This window comes from Pleurodeles waltl, chromosome 8, assembly GCF_031143425.1.
Source record: "Pleurodeles waltl isolate 20211129_DDA chromosome 8, aPleWal1.hap1.20221129, whole genome shotgun sequence".
In the NCBI taxonomy this organism is placed as follows: Eukaryota; Metazoa; Chordata; class Amphibia; order Caudata; family Salamandridae; genus Pleurodeles; species Pleurodeles waltl.
Window position 1 is genome coordinate 736,040,838 of NC_090447.1, and position 22,225 is coordinate 736,063,062.

The 22,225-nt window shown below is 44.7% G+C and overlaps 1 protein-coding gene across 1 annotated transcript in view; it reads right to left on the minus strand.

Moving 5' to 3' along the window:
• Positions 1-22,225, minus strand: part of PROS1 (protein S) — a 377,349-nt gene that overhangs the window by 254,527 nt on the left and 100,597 nt on the right. Inside the window, exon 4 of the mRNA XM_069204917.1 lies at positions 19,907-19,996. Within this exon, the coding sequence (XP_069061018.1) occupies positions 19,907-19,996 (90 nt within the window). The remainder of the gene's footprint in view (positions 1-19,906; positions 19,997-22,225) is intronic.

Consider the following 22,225-nt stretch of genomic DNA (forward strand, 5'->3'; position numbering starts at 1 on the left):
TCCTGACGCACCTTCATTCTGTAACCATCAGATTGGAGGATGGTCCCTACAGGGCTATTAAAAGTAGCGCTTTGTGCGCTAATGGCCCTCTAAATAATAGATGTAAAAGGGGAAATTATTTTGTCACCTTGTCCCCCCACCTTTGTCCCCCGTATCCCCCACCCTCCAAAATCTGGGGGGATACGTCCCCCGCATCCCCCACACTTCCTACGCCCATGCAAGAGGATGCAGCGCCCTGCTTACCCCCTCCCTCCCCAGCTCTCGGGGAGATAATTGGACACACAAAGAGCATTGGCTATGTTTGAAGACCACAACTGTAAATTGTGGTGAGCCCCTGGACTTCACCAGAAAACATGCACAATACACAACATGCACAAATGGTGTGACGGGACTTCACAGACTCCCGGTTCTGTACCATGAGAAAAACAACTGCTGGACAGACAGGGACAAAAGAGTGACCTGGGGAGTCCAAACCTAAAGCCCTCTTCCAAACTGCCTGCTGTTCCCTGTGTCACGGAATGAGAATACTGTGTGCATACAGGGAGTCTGCTGGTGGAGAAACTGCCAGGCAATCAGAGCACGATGTGGCGCAGACCTTAACATCGCTCATCGCCATACTAATTGGGTAGATATGGAGAAGCTCAAGCAGGTGAAAAGCAAAACACCAGAAATACTTTAGAGGGAAATGGGAGAGAGGCCCAACCCCATTACCCAGAGGATGAGCCCCCCTAGCGATGCACACTGCAGTGATCCTACCAGCTACTAAAGACACTAAACAGACGCTAGTGGCGCAAATAGCGGCAATGGTAAACGAGGTTGGCATTTTGCGAGATGACCACAGAAAATTAGTGGCGAGGGTTTGAGAGGCAAAAAGCAAGTTAATAATGACAGACCCAACAGTACAGGATCTTGAGAGGAGCTGCAGGCAGTTGTAGAAGGGTGTACCACCCCTTCTGACAGCCTGAAAGACTCAGAGGGGAGATCCATAAGGCATAACGTGAGAACGGTAGTGGTCCCAGAAAAAAGCAGAGGGGCAGAACACTGAGCTGTTTGTGGAGGACTAGCTAATTAAAAAACAGTAGTGCAGAAAGAGCGCAGCGGGTACCGGCAAGGGCTCCGGCCCCAGGACAGCCTCCCTGACCGAAAATACCTCAGTTAATTAACTACAAAGACCAGGACAACATCTTTCAAATATCTCACAAGCACGGCCCATGGCTTTTCCAGGCCAGCAAGTCAAATATCTACTTGGACCATATGAATGGTCCAAAAACAAAGGGGAGCCTTCATGCCAATTAAGAAAGTACTACGCCAACTAGGTCTCAAATACGTTCCTACAAGGTTAGCATCCACAATAATGATTTACAAGCTTTTATACACCCACTTTTACGTGAATGACTCAAATAGTGAATCAAGAAGTCATTAGCTCATAGTACAAAGATAAGGTGCAATTTTTATTTTCGGCACAGGAGGCATGGCAATGGTTTGAACAATAAGGATTGTCATCCATACCGGCACCTACACCGGATGACGAAATAGGCTGGCAGTCGCGGAAATCCCAGAAAGGGAAAAACCACAGATCTTCCCCAACAAAAGCACAGATGAAGGCAGAACAAGAGAAGATAGTGGAAGCAAATAAGAACTGCAGCAACTTACTTGACAACAACAAATGGAGAGCAATAACATTGGAGTGGGGAGGGATCAGGACAGACTCTGCGGGTTCCGACATGGAGACAGAAGAACACCACTTGCCGGTGGTTACCCCAATGACATCGGATCATACTGTCTGAAACTGAACTCAGCTTATATCCGTAGAATTTAAGAACAAACTGTGGTTTTGAGTGCCCCAGGGCTGGGCATAGCTGGGCCTGGGCCTATGCTTGGCACCCATGATACTTTGATGATTTGCTCCAAGGGAGCGGAGGACTGGGGGAGAATCGGGATAACATGTGGCATTCTTTTGTTTCATTCTTATCACTAGAGTGCCCGCAGGACCTGTTCCAGCACGAGTAGTGCATAAAGTTTTCTTTTACATGTTTATTAGGGCAGGGGCACACACGTACTGTGAAGTGGGGGGGGTCAACTTATGGATCACAGCATATCAAAGTAGGGTGAGGGTGGGTTATGAGAGTTTAAGACTGACACATAGACATGGATGACACGCCAGACATACAGCAGCGTAATTGTCCCACCCCCCTCACCCCTGGTAAGGTAGAAATGACTCAGGATAATCATACCTGATTGTTATGGCACGGATGCAAAATTTAGCTCTAGTGTCATGGAATGTTAATGGGCTCTACAATAAGGTAAAGAGAGGCCTCCCTTCCTCCCGGAAACTCACTTGATGGGCCCACAGCACAGCAGCTAAGGTAGAGGGAAATATAGTTTGACATCCAATGCACAGCACACATTTGGGTCGAGGGGTGTGGTAATCCTAATTAGGAAGTCATTGGTGTTACATGTCCTTCAGACTTGGTTGGACACTGCAGGGTGTTATGTTATTTCATCATATAAAGCGTTAACAGCTACCCAACAATGGGTTTCCCGATGCTGATAAATGAAGCAAATGAAAACAGCTACTGTCAGAGTTATGCCAAACTATGTGTTTTTAATTGCTTCCTAAAGCTTAAGAGATTACAACTAGTTCTGATCTGGACTGGGTTAGTGTTCCACAGTTTGGTGGCACGATATACAAATGATCAACCTCTTCCTCTTTCTGTCTTGATTCTAAAAACCTAAAGAAAAGACCTTAGTGCTCTGTGGGCTACATGTGGAGAGTGATATGCTGAATAGTGTGTGTATCATTCGAATACTTCAGCCTATAAACAATACATAAGGCTTTACATTTGACTCTTTTCTCAATCAGTAGCTAGTGTAAATCAGCTAAGGAAGAGCGCTCAGAGCTTCTTCTTAGCAGCCCTAGCAATACTCATGCTGCCGCCTTTTGAATCACCTGAAGCCTTTTTATAACATATTCTGGACTTGCCAGGAACAACAAATTCCCATTGTCAAGAGGCAATAATATCAGGCTTTGGACTGCTATCCTCCTACATTCTGGAAGGAGCCATCTAAATGTTTTCCTGAGGGATCTTAGTAACCTAAAGCAAGTACCTCACACTTTTCTCACCTGAGAGGTCATGATTAAGTCCTTATCCCAGATTACACCAAGGCTTTTTACTTCAGGTTTGGGGATCGGAGGATTTCCCAAACAGGAAGGCCATAGATGAGGCTTTTTTCCAACCACGAACACCTCTGTTTTATCCCTATTCAGCTTTAAGCAGCAAGCTGTCATCCAGCTCACCATTTGTACCATGGCGTTAGTCAATTTCTTGGAGGAGGAAATGGTGTCTGATGCCAGGAAGACCACAATCTGTGTAGGACACCCTTATTAATCCATTAGAGCAGATACATTCAGAGACTGGGCACACATACATATGAAGAGTTTTGGGCTCAGAGATAAACCCTCAGGCACACCACAGTCCAACCTATGCACCCTTGACAAAAAAGATCCTTCACTCACTTGAAAGTTTCTATTAGCTAGAAAGGATGTTAACCATTTTAAAGTTGCCACTGTAAACTCTAATGCTTTCATCTTTTCTCTCAGGACATTGTGTGTTACCGAATCAAAAGCTGAACTTCAATACAAAAGAATGAATGAAGCAGACCCTCCCTTATCCAGCATTCTTTTTATAGCATCTGTGGCCAATAGAAGAGCTGCACCTGTGCTTTATCCTCGGGGAAAGCCAGTTTGTGTATGATGCAGCAAATTACTGGATTCCAAGAAGTTTAAAAGAAACCCATATATGAACTTCTCCAGGACTTTTCATATCCCTGGGAGCATAGAGATGGGCCTATAGTTTTCTAGCTTGCCCTGGTCTAAGGACACTTTTTCCAATAGGGGCCGGATGATAGCATGCTTCTATGCAGCTGGCAATATGTCAGATTCCAGCTAGGAGTTGTAAAAAGCCATTAGGGCAGAGCTTATGGCCTCTCCTCCTTGTAATAAAATATACAGTGGGGCAGGATTAGAGGGTGAACCTGATTTTAGTGTCCTTGCTAGCTTTAGAACATCTGCTGCATCTATAACTGAAAAGGATAATAGCACTATATGAGGCCTACTATCTATTTCCCTGAATTGCATTATAGCATGGGAGTCTGATGTCCCGGCTAAAGAATCATAAATCTGCTTGATTTTACTAGTAAAGTAATTTGCCACCTGTTCACAGTGTTATACAGCTATACTGGGATAATGGGTGGGAGAGACAATGATTCTTCGTAATGTTTACGCCCCGCAAAGGCTTAAGTCCCAGGTGCTACAAAAGTTAGGCCACCTCCATACAGGGTTCCCACAAGCTTTTACTATTGTGAGGGGAGACTTTAACTTAGTGCACAACACAGAGTTAGGAAAGATGAGTACTAAACCAGAAAGGGAGTCCACGGAGGGGAAGCTGGAGGGATTCACAAAGGCACTAGGACTGACGGACATATGGAGGACCCACCATGGATGAGACAGGGGATTCACCTTCTATTCACACTCACTCAACATGTCCTCCAGGCCTGATTACATGCTGATACCTACAGGTTCTCTTCGCAGGTTCAAGGAGGCAAAATACTTACCACAAGGGATCTCTGATCACTCTCCATTACATGTTACCCTGAATACAAGCAGAGATAAAGAACCCTGGGATTGGTGAATGGCTACATGGCGGTTAGCCAACCAAACAGGTCAAAGCACTTGAAAAGACTATTGAGTTCTACTTTCTAGAAAACTAGGGCACAGTAACCAGTGTTAGCATTGTCTGGGAGGCATATAAGGCAACACACAGGGGATTGCTTATAGCGAGAGAAGTGGGAGACAGGAGGACACGACTTAAAAGTCTGGAGGTGGCAGAAAATGAAATAGCAGCATTAGAGAGGAAACATGCCCTTCATCTCATGACACCCCTTGGACATAGACTGGAGCGCTAAACGCACAGAGTACTGGGAGATGGCACGTCATGAGGTAAAAACGTCCTTTCTTGCCTAGTAGAAGCGAATATTTGAAGCCAATGATAAGGCCGGTAATTGCTAGCTTGGACAGGTAGCAGAGAAAGGGAGTCCATGCATGTACGGGAGATTCAGCTAGAGACGGGGAAGACTGTGAGGGGCAGTAGACAGACTGCGGCAGCCTTTGCAACCTATATGATTGCCTTTTACAAACTGAGGGCCGAGGCCCCAGAGGATGAGATTAGGAGCTTTGTACAGGACTGCCCAGTGGGAACCCTGAGCTTGGAACAACCAGAATCACTGAAGACGGACCTTATGGTTTCTAAAATTACAATGGCACTAGCTCAGATGCAGGCCGGGAAAGCCCCTGGCCCAAAAGGGTTGTTGCCTGCAGATTATTTTTATAAAATGGCTAGAAGAGTGACTAAGCTGATGCTTTTGATGCATCATGATGCTCTCAGTGTAGGGTTGCTACCAGCTAACTTACATACAGACAATTGTCCTTATACCCAAGGCTGGCAAGCCCAAGCATAAATGTGATTCTTACAGACCGATTTCACTGTTAAATGTAGATGAAAAATCCTTGCAAAGGTACTGGCCAATAGACTGCATGCTGTGGTGCGGATCTGGTGCACGCATACCAGGTGGGCTTTATGCCATTCTGCTCAACAAAACTGAACTTAAGACGCCTCCATAATAATATGGCACAGCCAGGCACAGAGGGGGAACCATGAGCTATTGTGCCGCTAGACGCCAATAAGGCGCTTGATTTGGTAGAATGGCCTTTTTTGTTCCTGCTTCTTAAAAGAACAGGATTTGGGCAGGGTTACAATAATTGAATCAAGTTGCAGTATAAGAAACTATCCACCAAGATAAAAGTTAATGGCTGCCTCTCAGAGGAGCTTCCCATAGAGAGGGGCACAAGACAGGGTTGTCCTCTCTCATCAATGCTATTTCTATTAGTGGTGGAACCTCTGGTGGCACTTATGAGGGTGGATACCCCAATTTGGACTTGGACAGGAGACTCAGGTTGGGAAGAACTAATATTATTGTATGCAGATGATATACTACTTGATCTCACTGTTACTGAAAACTCCTTGGCCCGAGTCAGGGAAATATTCCAAATCTTTGGGGAACTTTCATGGAGGCAATGCAGTCCACCTCTTCTGCCCTTGCAGGCCACAGGTTCAAGTATTTAGGCATCTGGATCAGCAGAGATAGAGTATTGTATAAGGAGGCAAACCTCCCCTTGCTGCTTTAGAGACTATAGAAAGACATAAAGCATTGGTCTGCCCTGCCATTGTCCCTGCTAGGTAAGGCAGCTATGGTTAAAATGACTGCCCTCCCCGGCTGCTGTACATTTTGCAGAATAGCCTATATGAACTGCCGAGGGCATTCTTTGCTGGGTGGACTCGTTGAGGACACTACTTTGGGCAGGAGGGATAGCCCCATTTGCCAATGTGGACTCTGCAGCTTTCTAAATCTGAGGGGGATATAGCGCTCCCGAACATTAAGAAATATTACGAGGCAGTGCAGGTTGGTGTAGCGAATGACTGGGTCTATGCAGACAGTGATGACCGTGTGTCTAGGGCAGAAAGATGGGGAATGGGTGATCAGAGCTGCATGTATGTGCTGTATGGAGGCAGACTTAGCAGTCAGCTTGCCCAGCAACAGAAGTGGTTCTGGCAGCCTGGGTAGGCCTCCTTAGGGAGATGAAATAGAACAAAAGACTCACACACAGAGGAGACTCAGGAGGATTCCCTGTTGCAGAGGAGGATGTTGGACGGGTGGGTTCAACATAAGTTCAGATCTCTGATGTAAGGCACATTAATGTGAAATACTCAGGGGACACTGGCATACCGCAAAGACAGATGGGAACAGGATACTGGGGAAATCAATGAGGAGGACTGGCAGGAGGTGCTGGGTTTCCCAACAGAAGGTCCCATTAAGGTCAGCTATAGGCTGATCCAGTTAAATCTCCTAAACAGGACAATCTACACCAGGACATTGGTGCACAAAAATGGAAAGGCTGGAGATGTTTTCTGCCTCCGTAAGTGTGGTACAGAAGGCACATTCATCCATACGTAGTGGCAATCCCCTCAGATATGCCAGTTTTTGGAACAAGTATTGAGGTCCCTGGAGGGAACGGTAGGAGCTACCACTGAGTTGATGCCTCGGCCGGCCCTGCCGAGCATATGGGAACCCTCAGACCTCACAAGATATCAGAAAAGACACACCCATCGTTCAGAAAATGGAAAGAGGGGATGGAATGTTGGAAAATCCTAGAACGAGAGATCTACAAGGGCAAGGACTGTGAGAAGAAGTTTGAGACGATCTGGGGGACGCGAGACTCCAGGGAACTGGATTAGCAGGTTGAAGCACAAGGTCACAACAGGGGGATTAGAGAAGGAGGCAGAGATGGAGAGAGAAAGGGGGTGGGGAGTGCCAACTGAATCTGTAATGTACCGTTTGACTGGTAATATGCGACTGTGTCAGTGATGTGTTCATGTGCTGCTATTATTCATAATATATGAAAATAAACTTTTTGAAAAATATGATGTAAATGCTGATACAGTCACTGGCCTCAATATTCCCCTTACTGCTAGATGGCAAGTATGGGTCCCTTTTAGTAAAGTGAGTAGTGGAATGTGGCAAATACCCATAATATTATTAGGAGGGTAAAACTAACTGGATGAATGCTTCTGTTGACCTTCTTAAGTGTCAGTGTTATTCAGGACTTGGTGGAGGCAGGATAACGGAGATATTCCCAAGAAATTGATGGTAGTCTAATGATTTCTAGGGGCACACCAGGAAGGTAAGGTGAGTAGATGGGACAGGCTGCCTCCTCCCTGAGACAGAATGTTTCGGGAGGATGAAAGAGACTGCTTGAGAATCCATACAAAGAGTTAGAGTATACATGTGGTGAGGAGGGTACTTAACACCCAGTGGGGTGATTCTGTCAGAGGGACCCTATCAGGATTCCCCTTCTGGCAACAAAATGGATAGGACATGAGAAGTGTGCACTAGATCATTCTGAGCCACTGACAAGTATTCTTTTCAAGACACCTGATCTTTCACCTTCTGTTTAAATAGGTATCCATTTAATTTATGGAAACAATTAATTTTGGTAATTAGAGTGATGCAGCATGGTAGACACAGAGGGATGAGCTCACAGACTCGCCGTAATCTGCGCACATATGCAGAACCGGGCCTTACTAGAACCCTGTTGTGAGGCGGCCGTATTCAGAGACCAGATTGAGCTTCTGATGACCCGATTTCTGATGGAAGGGAGAAACAGAGTAGCTGTGAGGCTGAGTGAAGTGGCCTCCAACTAGCACCATTCCCCGTTGATGCTGGGAGGTGACTCATGGATGTGCAGGGATCTGCTGCCGGTGAGCTGTGTCCTTTGGGGGCCCCTGTCCAACACAGAATTGCATTCCTGGGGAGTCCTGCTGTCTCGGTAAGTGGAGCGAACCCTCGTGTTCCCCTCCACCACAAGTACTTGCCAGTTCAACAGGGGAGTGGCCATGTGATTGGAGATGTTCCAGTGGAACCTAAAGTGAAACCATACAAAAGGTATGGGGTTAGATGTCCTCGCCTCTGCCCTTTCAAAGTGGCCATGTGTTTGCCGCCTGCGACAGCATACACTGGAGGTGAAGTGAGCTTCAGGGGACAAAAACCTGAACCTGGGACCAAGAACCACTCCCAATACACAGGAGATGAGTATTGCCCCCTCCCTGACACACACACAGTGGTGGAACCTAAAGTAAATCCATATACGGCAAGTAAGACTGGCTATCCTCGTGTCTGACCATTAATAGCATCCACAGATATTGAGGCTGCTCATGCCACTACTCTGACAAGGCCAGGTCTGGCAACAAATTATCCTGTTGCTCAAGCAAGAAAGCAGTACATTATGAGCAAGTGACTGGTGGTGTCCCCGCAGACTCGGAGGCACCGTCGCAAGCTAAATTAGACAAAAATTTAGAGGTCATAGCTGAGATCAGGACTGTGCTGGAAGGCAAAGTAGATGCAGTCACCATAGAGCTTATGCTTCTGCGAGAGGATTAGAGCAAATAATTAGATACGGCCTGCCACACAAACTGTAATCCAGGAGCTCACCCTTAAACCACAAACCAATAGAATCAGATGCAGGGGTGGATAGACAGCATCTGCTCCTTGGAGGTGAGAGGGATAATGCAGAAGGGAGAGCCTTATGCAATAACCAGCGGATGATAGAGATTCCTGGATGGGGCTTAGGGGGCACACCTAAACAGTTTAACAAGTCATGGCTTGCTAATACTGTGGCCCTATATGACTTATTCAAACAGTTCACAGTTGATAGGGTGCACGGAGCCCCAGGTAAACCTCTACCACCAGTGCCTCTGCTTCCCATATCTATTGTGGCAAGGATTGCGGTTTCGTACTCGTAGAATGCCCAGTTTATCATCTCTTGGTAGTACTGCAGTTCCCGCTTTGAGTCTTTGATCACAGTAAAGGTAGAATTTGGCTAGAATACTGTTGCCACATACAGCACGCCTATACCAAACCAGCTTTGTTCCAAGGCAAAATTTGTCACATGACATCTGGCAGTTACTCAAGTTTATGAGGCATCGCCCGATGTATGGCATGGTTCCACTGTACTATTGATATGGAAAAGGCCTTTGATTCACTGGACGGGAAATTCCTACACTGAGTAGTTAGGAGATTTGCGCTTGTGTGAAATTTCTGAAATGGATATCAATGCTCTACACACATTCCCAGCGTAATACCACATTAGACTGGGGGCAAGGCAGGACTGCCCTATCTCCCCACCTCATTGCACTGGCACACTGCTGTGTCTCAAAATAGGTGGAGGGGGTTGGGGAGTCCAGGTGGGAAGACAACTCACATAATCTCTCTCTATTGGGGTGTGGGTTGGAACTCTAACTCTTCACGGAGCCCTAGAAGGCTTTGGGCAGCTTTTGGCATTACAAGTTAGCTGGGAGAAATCTTGTTTTTACCTCTGAGCCAACACCAGACTGGGTGGGTCATGGAGGGGAGGCTATAAGTTGGGAGGATGTCACCTTTAAATATCTATTTATAGCTCTATCTCTCTCTCTCTCTCCATATATATATATACAGGGAGTGCAGAATTATTAGGCAAGTTGTATTTTTGAGGATTAATTTTATTATTGAACAACAACCATGTTCTCAATGAACCCAAAAAACTCATTAATATCAAAGCTGAATATTTTTGGAAGTAGTTTTTAGTTTGTTTTTAGTTTTAGCTATGTTAGGGGGATATCTGTGTGTGCAGGTGACTATCACTGTGCATAATTATTAGGCAACTTAACAAAAAAAAAAATATACCCATTTCAATTATTTATTATTACCAGTGAAACCAATATAACATCTCAACATTCACAAATATACATTTCTGACATTCAAAAACAAAACAAAAACAAATCAGTGACCAATATAGCCACCTTTCTTTGCAAGGACACTCAAAAGCCTGCCATCCATGGATTCTGTCAGTGTTTTGATCTGTTCACCATCAACATTGCGTGCAGCAGCAACCACAGCCTCCCAGACACTGTTCAGAGGTGTACTGTTTTCCCTCCTTGTAAATCTCACATTTGATGATGGACCACAGGTTCTCAATGGGGTTCAGATCAGGTGAACAAGGAGGCCATGTCATTAGATTTCCTTCTTTTATACCCTTTCTTGCCAGCCACGCTGTGGAGTACTTGGACGCGTGTGATGGAGCATTGTCCTGCATGAAAATCATGTTTTTCTTGAAGGATGCAGACTTCTTCCTGTACCACTGCTTGAATAAAGTGTCTTCCAGGAACTGGCAGTAGGACTGGGAGTTGAGCTTGACTCCATCCTCAACCCGAAAAGGCCCCACAAGCTCATCTTTGATGATACCAGCCCAAACCAGTACTCCACCTCCACCTTGCTGGAGTCTGAGTCGGACTGGAGCTCTCTGCCCTTTACCAATCCAGCCACGGGCCCATCCATCTGGCCCATCAAGACTCACTCTCATTTCATCAGTCCGTAAAACCTTAGAAAAATCAGTCTTGAGATATTTCTTGGCCCAGTCTTGACGTTTCAGCTTGTGTGTCTTGTTCAGTGGTGGTCGTCTTTCAGCCTTTCTTACCTTGGCCATGTCTCTGAGTATTGCACACCTTGTGCTTTTGGGCACTCCAGTGATGTTGCAGCTCTGAAATATGGCCAAACTGGTGGCAAGTGGCATCGTGGCAGCTGCACGCTTGACTTTTCTCAGTTCATGGGCAGTTATTTTGCGCCTTGGTTTTTCCACACGCTTCTTGCGACCCTGTTGACTATTTTGAATGAAACGCTTGATTGTTCGATGATCACGCTTCAGAAGCTTTCCAATTTTAAGAGTGCTGCATCCCTCTGCAAGATATCTCACTATTTTTGACTTTTCTGAGCCTGTCAAGTCCTTCTTTTGACCCATTTTGCCAAAGGAAAGGAAGTTGCCTAATATTTATGCACACCTGATATAGGGTGTTGATGTCATTAGACCACACCCCTTCTCATTACAGAGATGCACATCACCTAATATGCTTAATTGGTAGTAGGCTTTCGAGCCTATACAGCTTGGAGTAAGACAACATGCATAAAGAGGATGATGTGGTCAAAATACTAATTTGCCTAATAATTCTGCACTCCCTGTATATATATATATATATATATATACATATATATATATATATATATATATATGGAAAATGTCACTTACCCAGTGTACATCTGTTCGTGGCATGAGTCACTGCAGATTCACATGCTGTGCACAGTCCGCCGTCTGGTGTTGGGCTCGGAGTGTTACAAGTTGTTTTTCTTCGAAGAAGTCTTTTCGAGTCACGAGACCGAGGGACTCCTCCCACTTCGATTCCATTGCGCATGGGCGTCGACTCCATCTTAGATTGTTTTCCCCGCAGAGGGTGAGGTAGGAGTTGTGTATGTTAGTAATAGTGCCCATGCAATGGAATGAATACGTATGTACATAATAAAGGTTAAAGTAATATATTTACAAATGTACAAATGTTCAAGATCTACTTCTAAACGGCTACAGGCTCCCGGGGAGGCGGGTGGGCGCATGTGAATCTGCAGCGACTCATGCCACGAACAGGTGTACACTGGTTAAGTGACATTTTCCGTTCGATGGCATGTGTAGCTGCAGATACACATGCTGTGCATAGACTAGTAAGCAGTTATCTCCCCAAAAGCGGTGGTTCAGCCTGTAGGAGTTGAAGTAGTTTGAAATAATGTTCTTAGTACAGCCTGACCTACTGTGGCTTGTTGTGCAGTTAACACATCTACACAGTAGTGCTTGGTAAATGTATGAGGCGTAGACCATGTTGCTGCCTTACATATTTCGTTCATTGGAATATTTCCTAGAAAGGCCATGGTAGCCCCTTTCTTTCTGGTTGAGTGTGCCTTTGGTGTAATAGGCAGCTCTATCTTTGCTTTAAGATAGCAGGTTTGAATACACTTAACTATCCACCTAGCAATGCCTTGTTTTGAAATTGGATTCCCTGTATGAGGTTTTTGAAAGGCAATAAATAGTTGTTTTGTTTTTCTAATTAGTTTCGTTCTGTCAATGTAGTACATTAGTGCTCTTTTGATGTCTAATATATGCAGTGCTCTTTCAGCTGCAGAATCTGGTTGTGGGAAGAACACTGGTAATTCTACTGTTTGATTTAAGTGGAACGGTGAGATAACCTTTGGTAAAAATGTAGGATTTGTTCTTAGAACTACTTTATTTTTATGTATCTGAATAAATGGTTCTTGTATGGTAAATGCTTGAATCTCGCTCACTCTTCTTAGAGATGTGATGGCAATCAAAAATGCAACTTTCCACGTTAAGTATTGCATTTCACAAGAATGCATGGGCTCGAAAGGGGGACCCATGAGTCTTGTTAAGACAATGTTGAGGTTCCATGAAGGAACAGGTGGTGTTCTTGGTGGTATGATTCTCTTTAAGCCTTCCATAAACGCTTTAATGACTGGTATTCTAAATAGTGAAGTTGAATGAGTAATTTGTAGGTAAGCTGATATTGCGATGAGATGTATTTTTGTGGAAGAGAAAGCTAGATTTGATTTTTGCAAATGTAGTAAATATCCTACTATATCTTTTGGAGATGCGTGTAATGGCTGAATTTGATTATTCTGGCAGTAATACACAAATCTTTTCCACTTGTTTGCGTAGCAGTGTCTAGTGGTAGGTTTCCTAGCTTGTTTTATGATCTCCATACATTCTTGTGTGAGGTGCAAGTGTCCGAATTCTAGGATTTCAGGAGCCAAATTGCTAGATTCAAAGATGCTGGATTTGGATGTCTGATCTGTGGTTTGTGTTGTGTTAACAGATCTGGTTTGTTGGGTAGTTTGACATGAGGTACTACTGACAGGTCTAGTAGTGTCGTATACCAAGGTTGCCTTGCCCATGTTGGTGCTATTAGTATGAGTTTGAGTTTGTTTCGACTCAACCTGTTTACTACATATGGAAGGAGAGGGGGAAAAGCGTATGCAAAGATCCCTGACCAGTTCATCCATAGAGCATTGCCTTGGGATTGATCTTGTGGGTACCTGGATGCGAAGTTTTGGCATTTTGAGTTTTCCTTTGTTGCAAATAGATCTATTTGAGGTGTTCCCCAAATTTGAAAGTAATTGTTTAGTATTTGGGGGTGAATTTCCCATTCGTGGGTTTGTTGGTGATCTCGAGAGAGATTGTCTGCCAACTGGTTCTGAATCCCTGGAATAAATTGTGCTATTAGGCGAATGTGGTTGTGAATCGCCCAATGCCATATTTTCTGTGTTAGGAGGCACAACTGTGTCGAGTGTGTCCCTCCTTGTTTGTTTAGATAATACATTGTTGTCATGTTGTCTGTTTTGACAAGAATGTATTTTTGGGTTATTATGGGTTGAAATGCTTTCAGCGCTAGAAATACTGCTAACATTTCCAAGTGATTTATGTGAAACTGTCTCTGATGTATGTCCCATTGTCCTTGGATGCTGTGTTGATTGAGGTGTGCTCCCCACCCTGTCATGGAAGCATCTGTTGTTATGACGTATTGTGGCACTGGGTCTTGGAAAGGCCGCCCTCGGTTTAAAATTGTACTGTTCCACCATAGAAGCGAGATGTATGTTTGGCGGTCTATCAACACCAGATCTAGAAGTTGACCCAGTGCTTGTGACCATTGTGATGCTAGGCACTGTTGTAAGGGCCGCATGTGCAATCTTGCGTTTGGGACAATGGCTATGCATGAAGACATCATGCCTAGTAGTTTCATTACCACTCTGACTTGTATCTTTTGTGTTGGATACATGGCCTGTATTACTTTGTGAAATGTTTGAACCCGTTGTGGACTTGGAGTGGCAATCCCTTTTGCTGTGTTGATTGTCGCTCCTAAGTATTGCTGCGTTTGACACGGCAAAAGGTGTGACTTCGCGTAGTTGATGGAGAAACCTAGCCTGTGAAGGGTTTGTATGACATATTTTGTGTGCTGTGAACACCGTTTTAGCGTGTTGGTTTTGATTAACCAGTCGTCTAAGTACGGGAACACATGTATTTGCTGCCTTCTGATATGTGCAGCTACTACTGCCAGGCATTTTGTAAAAACTCTTGGCGCAGTTGTTATTCCGAATGGCAACACTTTGAATTGGTAATGTATTCCTTGGAATACGAACCTTAGGTATTTCCTGTGTGAAGGATGTATTGGTATATGAAAATACGCATCTTTTAGATCTAATGTTGTCATGTAGTCTTGCTGTTTGAGCAGTGGGATTACGTCTTGTAACGTGACCATGTGAAAGTGGTCTGATTTTATGTAGGTATTTAGTGTTCTGAGGTCTAGTATTGGTCTCAGAGATTTGTCCTTTTTGGGTATTAGAAAGTACAGTGAGTAAACTCCTGTGTTTTTTTGTTGAATTGGTACTAATTCTATTGCGTCCTTTTGTAGCAATGCTTGAACTTCTAGTCCTAGAAGATCTATATGTTGTTTTGACATATTGTGTGTTTTCGGTGGGATGTTTGGAGGGAATTGACGAAATTCTATGCAATAACCATGCTGGATAATTGCTAAGACCCAAGTGTCTGTTGTTGTTTCCTCCCAAAGTTTGTAAAATTGGCTTAGTCTTCCCCCCACAGGTGTTATGTGATGGGGGTGTGTGACTTGTGAGTCACTGCTTATTTTGAGGGGTTTTGGGGCCTTGGAATTTTCCTCGATTTTTTGGGAATTGGCCCCCTCTAAATTGCCCCCGAAAACCTCCCCTCTGATATTGACCCTGGTAGGTAGGCCTTGTTTGTGAGGTTGTGGTTTCTGTGGGTTGACCTCGAAACCCTCCCCTAAAAGGTGTTTTCCGAAATGTGCCTCTGCTCTGCGGGGAGTAGAGTGCGCCCATGGCTTTGGCTGTATCAGTGTCCTTCTTGAGTTTTTCGATGGCAGTGTCTACCTCCGGCCCAAACAATTGCTGTTCATTAAACGGCATATTGAGCACAGCCTGCTGGATTTCCGGTTTGAACCCAGAAGTGCGCAGCCATGCGTGCCTTCGTATTGTGACTGCAGTGTTTATTGTCCTTGCAGCTGTATCTGCTGCATCCATGGAAGACCGTATCTGATTATTTGAGATACTTTGTCCCTCTTCCACCACCTGTTGCGCTCTTTTTTGGAACTCCTTGGGTAAGTGTTTGATGAAATGTTGCATTTCATCCCAATGAGCCCTGTCTTATCTTGCCAAAAGTGCTTGTGAATTGGCAATACGCCACTGATTTGCTGCTTGTGCTGCAACCCTTTTTCCCGCAGCATCAAATTTGCGGCTCTCCTTGTCTGGAGGTGGTGCGTCGCCTGAGGTATGAGAGTTGGCTCTCTTACGAGCTGCCCCCACAACTACTGAGTCTGGTGTTAGTTGTGTTGTAATATATATTGGATCTGTGGGCGGTGGCTTATATTTTTTCTCCACCCTTGGAGTTATGGCTCTGCCTTTAACTGGATCCTGAAATATTTGTTTTGAATGTCTTAGCATTCCTGGGAGCATGGGAAGGCTTTGATACTGGCTATGGGTGGAGGATAGGGTGTTAAAGAGAAAGTCATCCTCAATTGGTTCCGAATGTAAGGAGACATTGTGAAACTCGGCTGCCCTTGCGACCACCTGTGTATAGGATGGACTGTCCTCAGGTGGTGACGGTTTTGTAGGATAAGAGTGTGGGCTATTGTCAGACACTGGAGCATCGTAGAGGTCCCATGCATTGGGATCATCCTGACTCATTGTGGTATGAGCTGGTGAGTGCATTAGTGGTGGAGTTGTCGCTGGTGATGCATGTGTTGATGGTGGTGGAGAAGTTGGTGGGGTTGTTTTCTTTGCCACCTTTGCCTGTGGTTGCTTGTCCCCTTGTTGAAAGGCAAGTTTCCTTTTAATCTTGATTGGGGGAAGAGTGGTTATCTTCCCTGTGTCTTCATGAATATGAAGCCTTCTCTGCGTGTAGTCAGGCTCTACAGCTTGAAGCTCCTCTCCAAATCTATGTAATTGGGTGGTTAACCCTTGTTCCTCTGTATAGGAACTAGTTTTCGGCTCCGAGGCTGGATGTTTCGGGACCGGAACCTTTTCGGAAGTCTTTTTTGGCTCTGAAGAAATTTTCTTTGGTTTCGGCGCAGTGTCTCGGTGCCGAATCTCTTCGGTGCCGCTGTCTCTGTGCCGAAGTTTCTCGGAGCCGCTGTCTCGGCTCCGAGGTTGCTGTGTGGCGGTATCACGACCGGAGTCGGATGACTTCGACACCAGCATGCCCTTTTTTGGTGCCTTGGGTCGGTCACCTAGTTTTTGGGTTAAGCCATGGCCTGTTGGCGGTGGCGTCCCCTGGGCTTTTGTGGACTTTTCGTGAGTCCTTATTTTCGACGTCTTACTCACGGTTGTTGTTTCTACGGCGTCGAGTTCTTCTGAATCCGACTCGTGGATGGAGAAGGCTTCTTCTTCCTCCTCGAACCATTGTTGACCTGTCGGCATCAATGCCATTTGTAATCTCCTGGCTCTTCGGTCTCTCAACGTCTTCCTCGACCGAAACGCTCGACAGGCTTCACACGTATCCTCCTTGTGCTCGGGGGACAAGCACAAGTTACAGACCAGATGCTGATCCGTATATGGATATTTGTTATGGCATTTTGGACAGAAGCGGAACGGGGTCCGTTCCATCAGTCTTGAAGTCGCACGCGGTCGGGCCGACCAGGCCCCGACGGGGGATCGAAATTACCCCGAAGGGCCACCGGAGCTCTTCAAAATTCGGTGTCGATTTGTTCTAACTAACCCGATACCGAACGCAACAATACAGACGTTTTTTCCGAGATTCTAACTAACTTTCCGACCCGAAACACGGAGCGAAAAGGAACACGTCCGAACCCGATGGCGGAAAAAAACAATCTAAGATGGAGTCGACGCCCATGCGCAATGGAATCGAAGTGGGAGGAGTCCCTCGGTCTCGTGACTCGAAAAGACTTCTTCGAAGAAAAACAACTTGTAACACTCCGAGCCCAACACCAGACGGCGGACTGTGCACAGCATGTGTATCTGCAGCTACACATGCCATCGAACATATATATATATATATATATATATATGTGTATATTTATACACACACACATATATACACACACCATACTTAAGCTTCTCTTCTGGTAGGAAACGATGAGCAGGGCCATTGGGACAGGGAGCTTCCTGAAGGATTCTGCCACTCAGGTTGTGGAAGGATAGCCCTAACCAAAATGGTGATGCGACCACGCCTCTTGAATTATTTTGCAAATCTACCACTAGATATCCCCAGATGGGTCTTTAAGCACATTGACAGCTAGCCTGTTAATAAACTTAATAAAAAAAGTAGGTAGATGAAGTTGCCCTAAAAATACTTAAGCAATAGGCCAGTTAAGTGGTTTGTGCGTCTCCAATTTTGAGCTGCACTATATTGCACCTCACTCTCGGTGGATCGCCAGATGGCTGAGTGTACATTATTACAAGAACTTTGTGAAAAGCTACAGGCAGATGCAGGATGTTGATGCAGAGATGGATACTGCCCTTTGCAAAACCATGGAGCTCTGTACCACGCTTAGAGTGGGCTGCTCAGCACTGCCACTGGTGGGCACTGCAGAGAAACCTGGAAAGGTACCCTATGCCTCTGAAGCCCTGTTGAATAGAGTACTGTCCCACTTAGTGTTCCAGCACAGCAAAGAACTTATGAACTGGGAACAGATAGGGTTGGAAATGGGGGTTGAGGATCTGTTTGAAAATGGGACTCTAGTAGCATTTTACTCATTATTAGAGACAACAGGATTTACGCCGGGGCAATTACTATGCTACAGGGCTATGGGGGTAGGTCTGCATGAGATATGAGGTATTATGGGTTCAGAACCACAGACCCATGAAGATATATAGGCCTTATTCACAATAGGCTGTGGCCAGAGACTAGCTATATGGCATTACAGGGCCCTACTCAGCCTGGGAAGCGGATCCCTGAATAAGTTAAAAGATAAATGGGAATCTGACATCGGCTGACCTTTTTAGTAAAGTATCATGAAACACCAGAATACAATATATTCAATACAACTAATTTCACAGCTCCTATCTGAACCTGCATGCAGTGCATGAAATGTACCATAGTATAATGTTGCCTTGCCCCCAATGCCAAGCAACAAGTGGGATTCAGCCATATGATGTGAGACTGCCTAGTAGTAGAGCAATTCTGGTGAGGCATCGACCCTCACATCAAGAATACAGTGGGAAGGAGTCATTACAAAACTCTAGAGGCCAGTATATTGGGCCTGGCCATCTGCCTCAAATGAGATGAGGCCAAGAAAAGCTCTGAGGATCTACTACGAACACTGGCCAATTGCACTGTTGTCATACACTGGAAAGCGAGTTCAGACCCTCTGATGGAACAGCGGTACAAAGCTATCACAAGATTATGGCAAGCAAAAAGAAGCTATAGGTCTCAGGAAATTTGGGACAAAACTGCAGCCATCTTCTCCCCCGGAGGGTTAAGAACAACAACAAGCCATCTTGGAGAGGTAGCCTACAGCAAAAACCTAAAACCAGTGGCCCAAACAGACATTCGTTCCTATATTCTGTTCATGCAGCACATCCACACCTCACAACAAGCTGCTTTGCAGCAGACAGGTTCGCACGTATCCACCAATGAAGTCTCAATTGAGTCTGCATATCTTCACAGTCTGCACAGTGGTCAACACCTCCCCTTTCACCCTTTCTTCATCATTAGCTCGCCTTTACCCAGAATACTTACTGATAGTAGCATCACACATATGAAACATGGTCCACGACCAGACTAGATTGGGCAGCTGAATTACTCTGTGTGTTCATAGTTCGAAAGACGTTACCTACCATCCCAGACACAGGTATTGGTACAAATACCCAAAACAGCAGTAATGCAAGGAGGCGTGCATTCTATTCTGAAATGCGGTCCAAATATAAGCTTTCTCTTCTGAGCAAAACAAATGACGAACATGCGTTACAAATGTATAACAAGTTAGAGCCTGGATGACAGATTCCCACAGTGAATATTCACATTGAAACCAGTTGTTGTAATTGAAATGCCAAGAACACAATTGTTTAAAAAAAAAAACCTGTAGGGCCTGATTTCGAGTTTGGTGGATAGGTTACTCAGTCACAAATGGGACGGATATCCCACCAGCCGTTTTACAACCCCATTATATCCTATGTGAATCGTAATACGGCGGATGGGATATCCTTAACGTTTGCGGTGAAGTAAACTGTCTGCCTCTAAATCAGGCCCTTAGTAAGGAGAGCTTCACTAGAGCAATAGGCAAATGTCTACACTAAACTGAATAATGTTGGCTATTTTAATACATTTAAGTTAGCATAAAATTCTACCTAAAGTAAACAACAACATTATACTAACCTTTGACACAAGTCCTCAAGTCAACGGAACCTTCTGAATTTAATGCACCAAGCCTGTTGGATATTCCAGCTCGATACGCACCAAGACACGCTAGAAACAAAATTAAACATGTTCATGATGAAAGCTGGTCATGATGAAAGCTAACTATACAATGTCAAACAGTGTCAAACAAAATCCAGATGTGGCATCTACAAGAGCACCTACACTAAAATCATATATGTAAACCTTAAGAAATTCAGCTAAAACAGGTCTTTTCCCTTAGTCAAACATGTCCATAATCAATCCTAAATTATTTTATGAAAAAAGAACAATTGTGGCTACTTTTTTAGAAATGCCTAATTCGTGAGAGACAATTGATTAAGGGTAGCAAAACCACATAATACTAAAGTAACATTTTCCACACAACATATTTCTTTTGATCTCCAGTAGCATATGGAAAAGTAACTGTACTACATATTTGCATTTAGGTCTTACTTTAGTGCAAACAAAAGAAAACAAAGGTAAAAAATGTGTGAAACACACACACACAAAGTTTAAGCTGTGTATTATTACTTCTACTATTGATCATGCATCCCCAGCGATGAAATAACATGCATGACTGCGATAGGCCTGTTCAGCCATTTCCATCATCACATTTTTCATCACTCGACAAACACATGCATTTCTTAATTTGAACTGGTGTTTGCAAGCGGGATTTACTAGCACTTATTTTTCCTCATCAAATTTTCAACCAGAGCAAGAGTGAAAAACATACAAGGGAGAAAGGAGAAAGAAAAAGACGTAAAAAACATGACAATGGGTGAGAACATAACTTACCATAGTGAAATAAAAGGGACAGGGAGTGTCAAGTGGTAGACTTAAGAGGCATGAGTTGAAACTACCAATCCTTGGTATTGGATACACTTGTTATATGTGACATTGTATGGTGCGTGTCACAGCCAGGAGGGTGTCCTGGGGCTGAAACAATGGGAAAGGGGTCGCTGCCCTGGCTGGGTCCTATGTGAAGAGCCACATTTTCAGTTTCTTCCTGAGTTCTAGGGCTGAGATGGTGGACCGAATGTAGAAGGGGAGTTCGTTCCAGGCTTTAGGAGTCAGGTATGAGGAGGTGTGCAAGCAGGAGATAAGCTGAGTGGTGGTGTCTGGTGGGTGTGTGGAAGCAGATACGTATGTTCGGGTAAGTTGGGTCTAAGTCACAGATTGCTTTGCATGTAAGTGTGAGGAGCTGGACCAGGGCACGCTTGTGTATGGGGAGCCAGTCACCACCCACATATGTGACAAAACTATATTTCTGCCAGAAACACCTCTGTGCTCTGGCTAAGCTGCAGTTTAAAACACTGCAGTGACACATAGCAGGGAAACATGCCCTTGCTATGTGGCAAAATTCTCTTTTAATATATTCTCAAGTCACCCCTAAAGTCTACTTTGTAAGCCCAAGTACCAATATAACTAGAGAGCACACTAGAGTTTGGGGTTAGTGTGCCCTCACAGGAAAATAGACTGCAAAGGCTATCCCATTGTGTAGGCTGGGATTTTCCCAATAAACTTAGATGGGATCAAATCTATATTTTCCACCTCTGCTTACTAAAGGGCTAGAAAAATACATATTTCCTCCTTAGTTTTTAAAGGCCGATTTAATGATGACATCAGATTTTTGATAATTTAAGCAGAAAAGATACTTTGTAAAAATAAATTTTAGCCTTCTGAGCCTGAACTGGCTTTAAAGCATTTCAGCCCCTCATCACGCCTCTACAGCTGGAAAACACACCTTTAGCAGAGCAAATAGACTCAGACTCAAAAGATACTGGTTTGCCTCTGAGCCCAGAAAATGACAATGGGAGTTTACTGCTCACCCCTGAGCAAGGATCAGCTGTCTGGTACTGGACAACCACAACAGGCAAAACAAAGGGCATCTTTGGTAACCTCTTGTGAATGGGAGATGCCAGGGAGGGATTCTCCTATTAATTCCCAGGACTTGCACAGACAACCAGTCTCCAGTACCTGTACAAGGGAAAACCAATCCTGCCACCTATCATACCTCCGGAGCTGGAATGCACATCCTTGGCAGGGAGAATTAACTCTGGCTCAGAGACTAATGGCTTGCATCTGGGCAGAGGAAAGCCCGATGTGTGCGACTGATGACCACTTAGCAGGAACTTGCTATCAGGTATTGGACAGAAACAGCAGGCAGAACAAAGGACAGCTTTGGCACTACCTCTTTTGACTTGGACATGTCAGGGCCTACAATTCTCCTATTCATCCTTAGCATCCTCCTAGACAGTCAGGTTGTGTTATACAGTTCCTACTGTGGTAATAGGACTG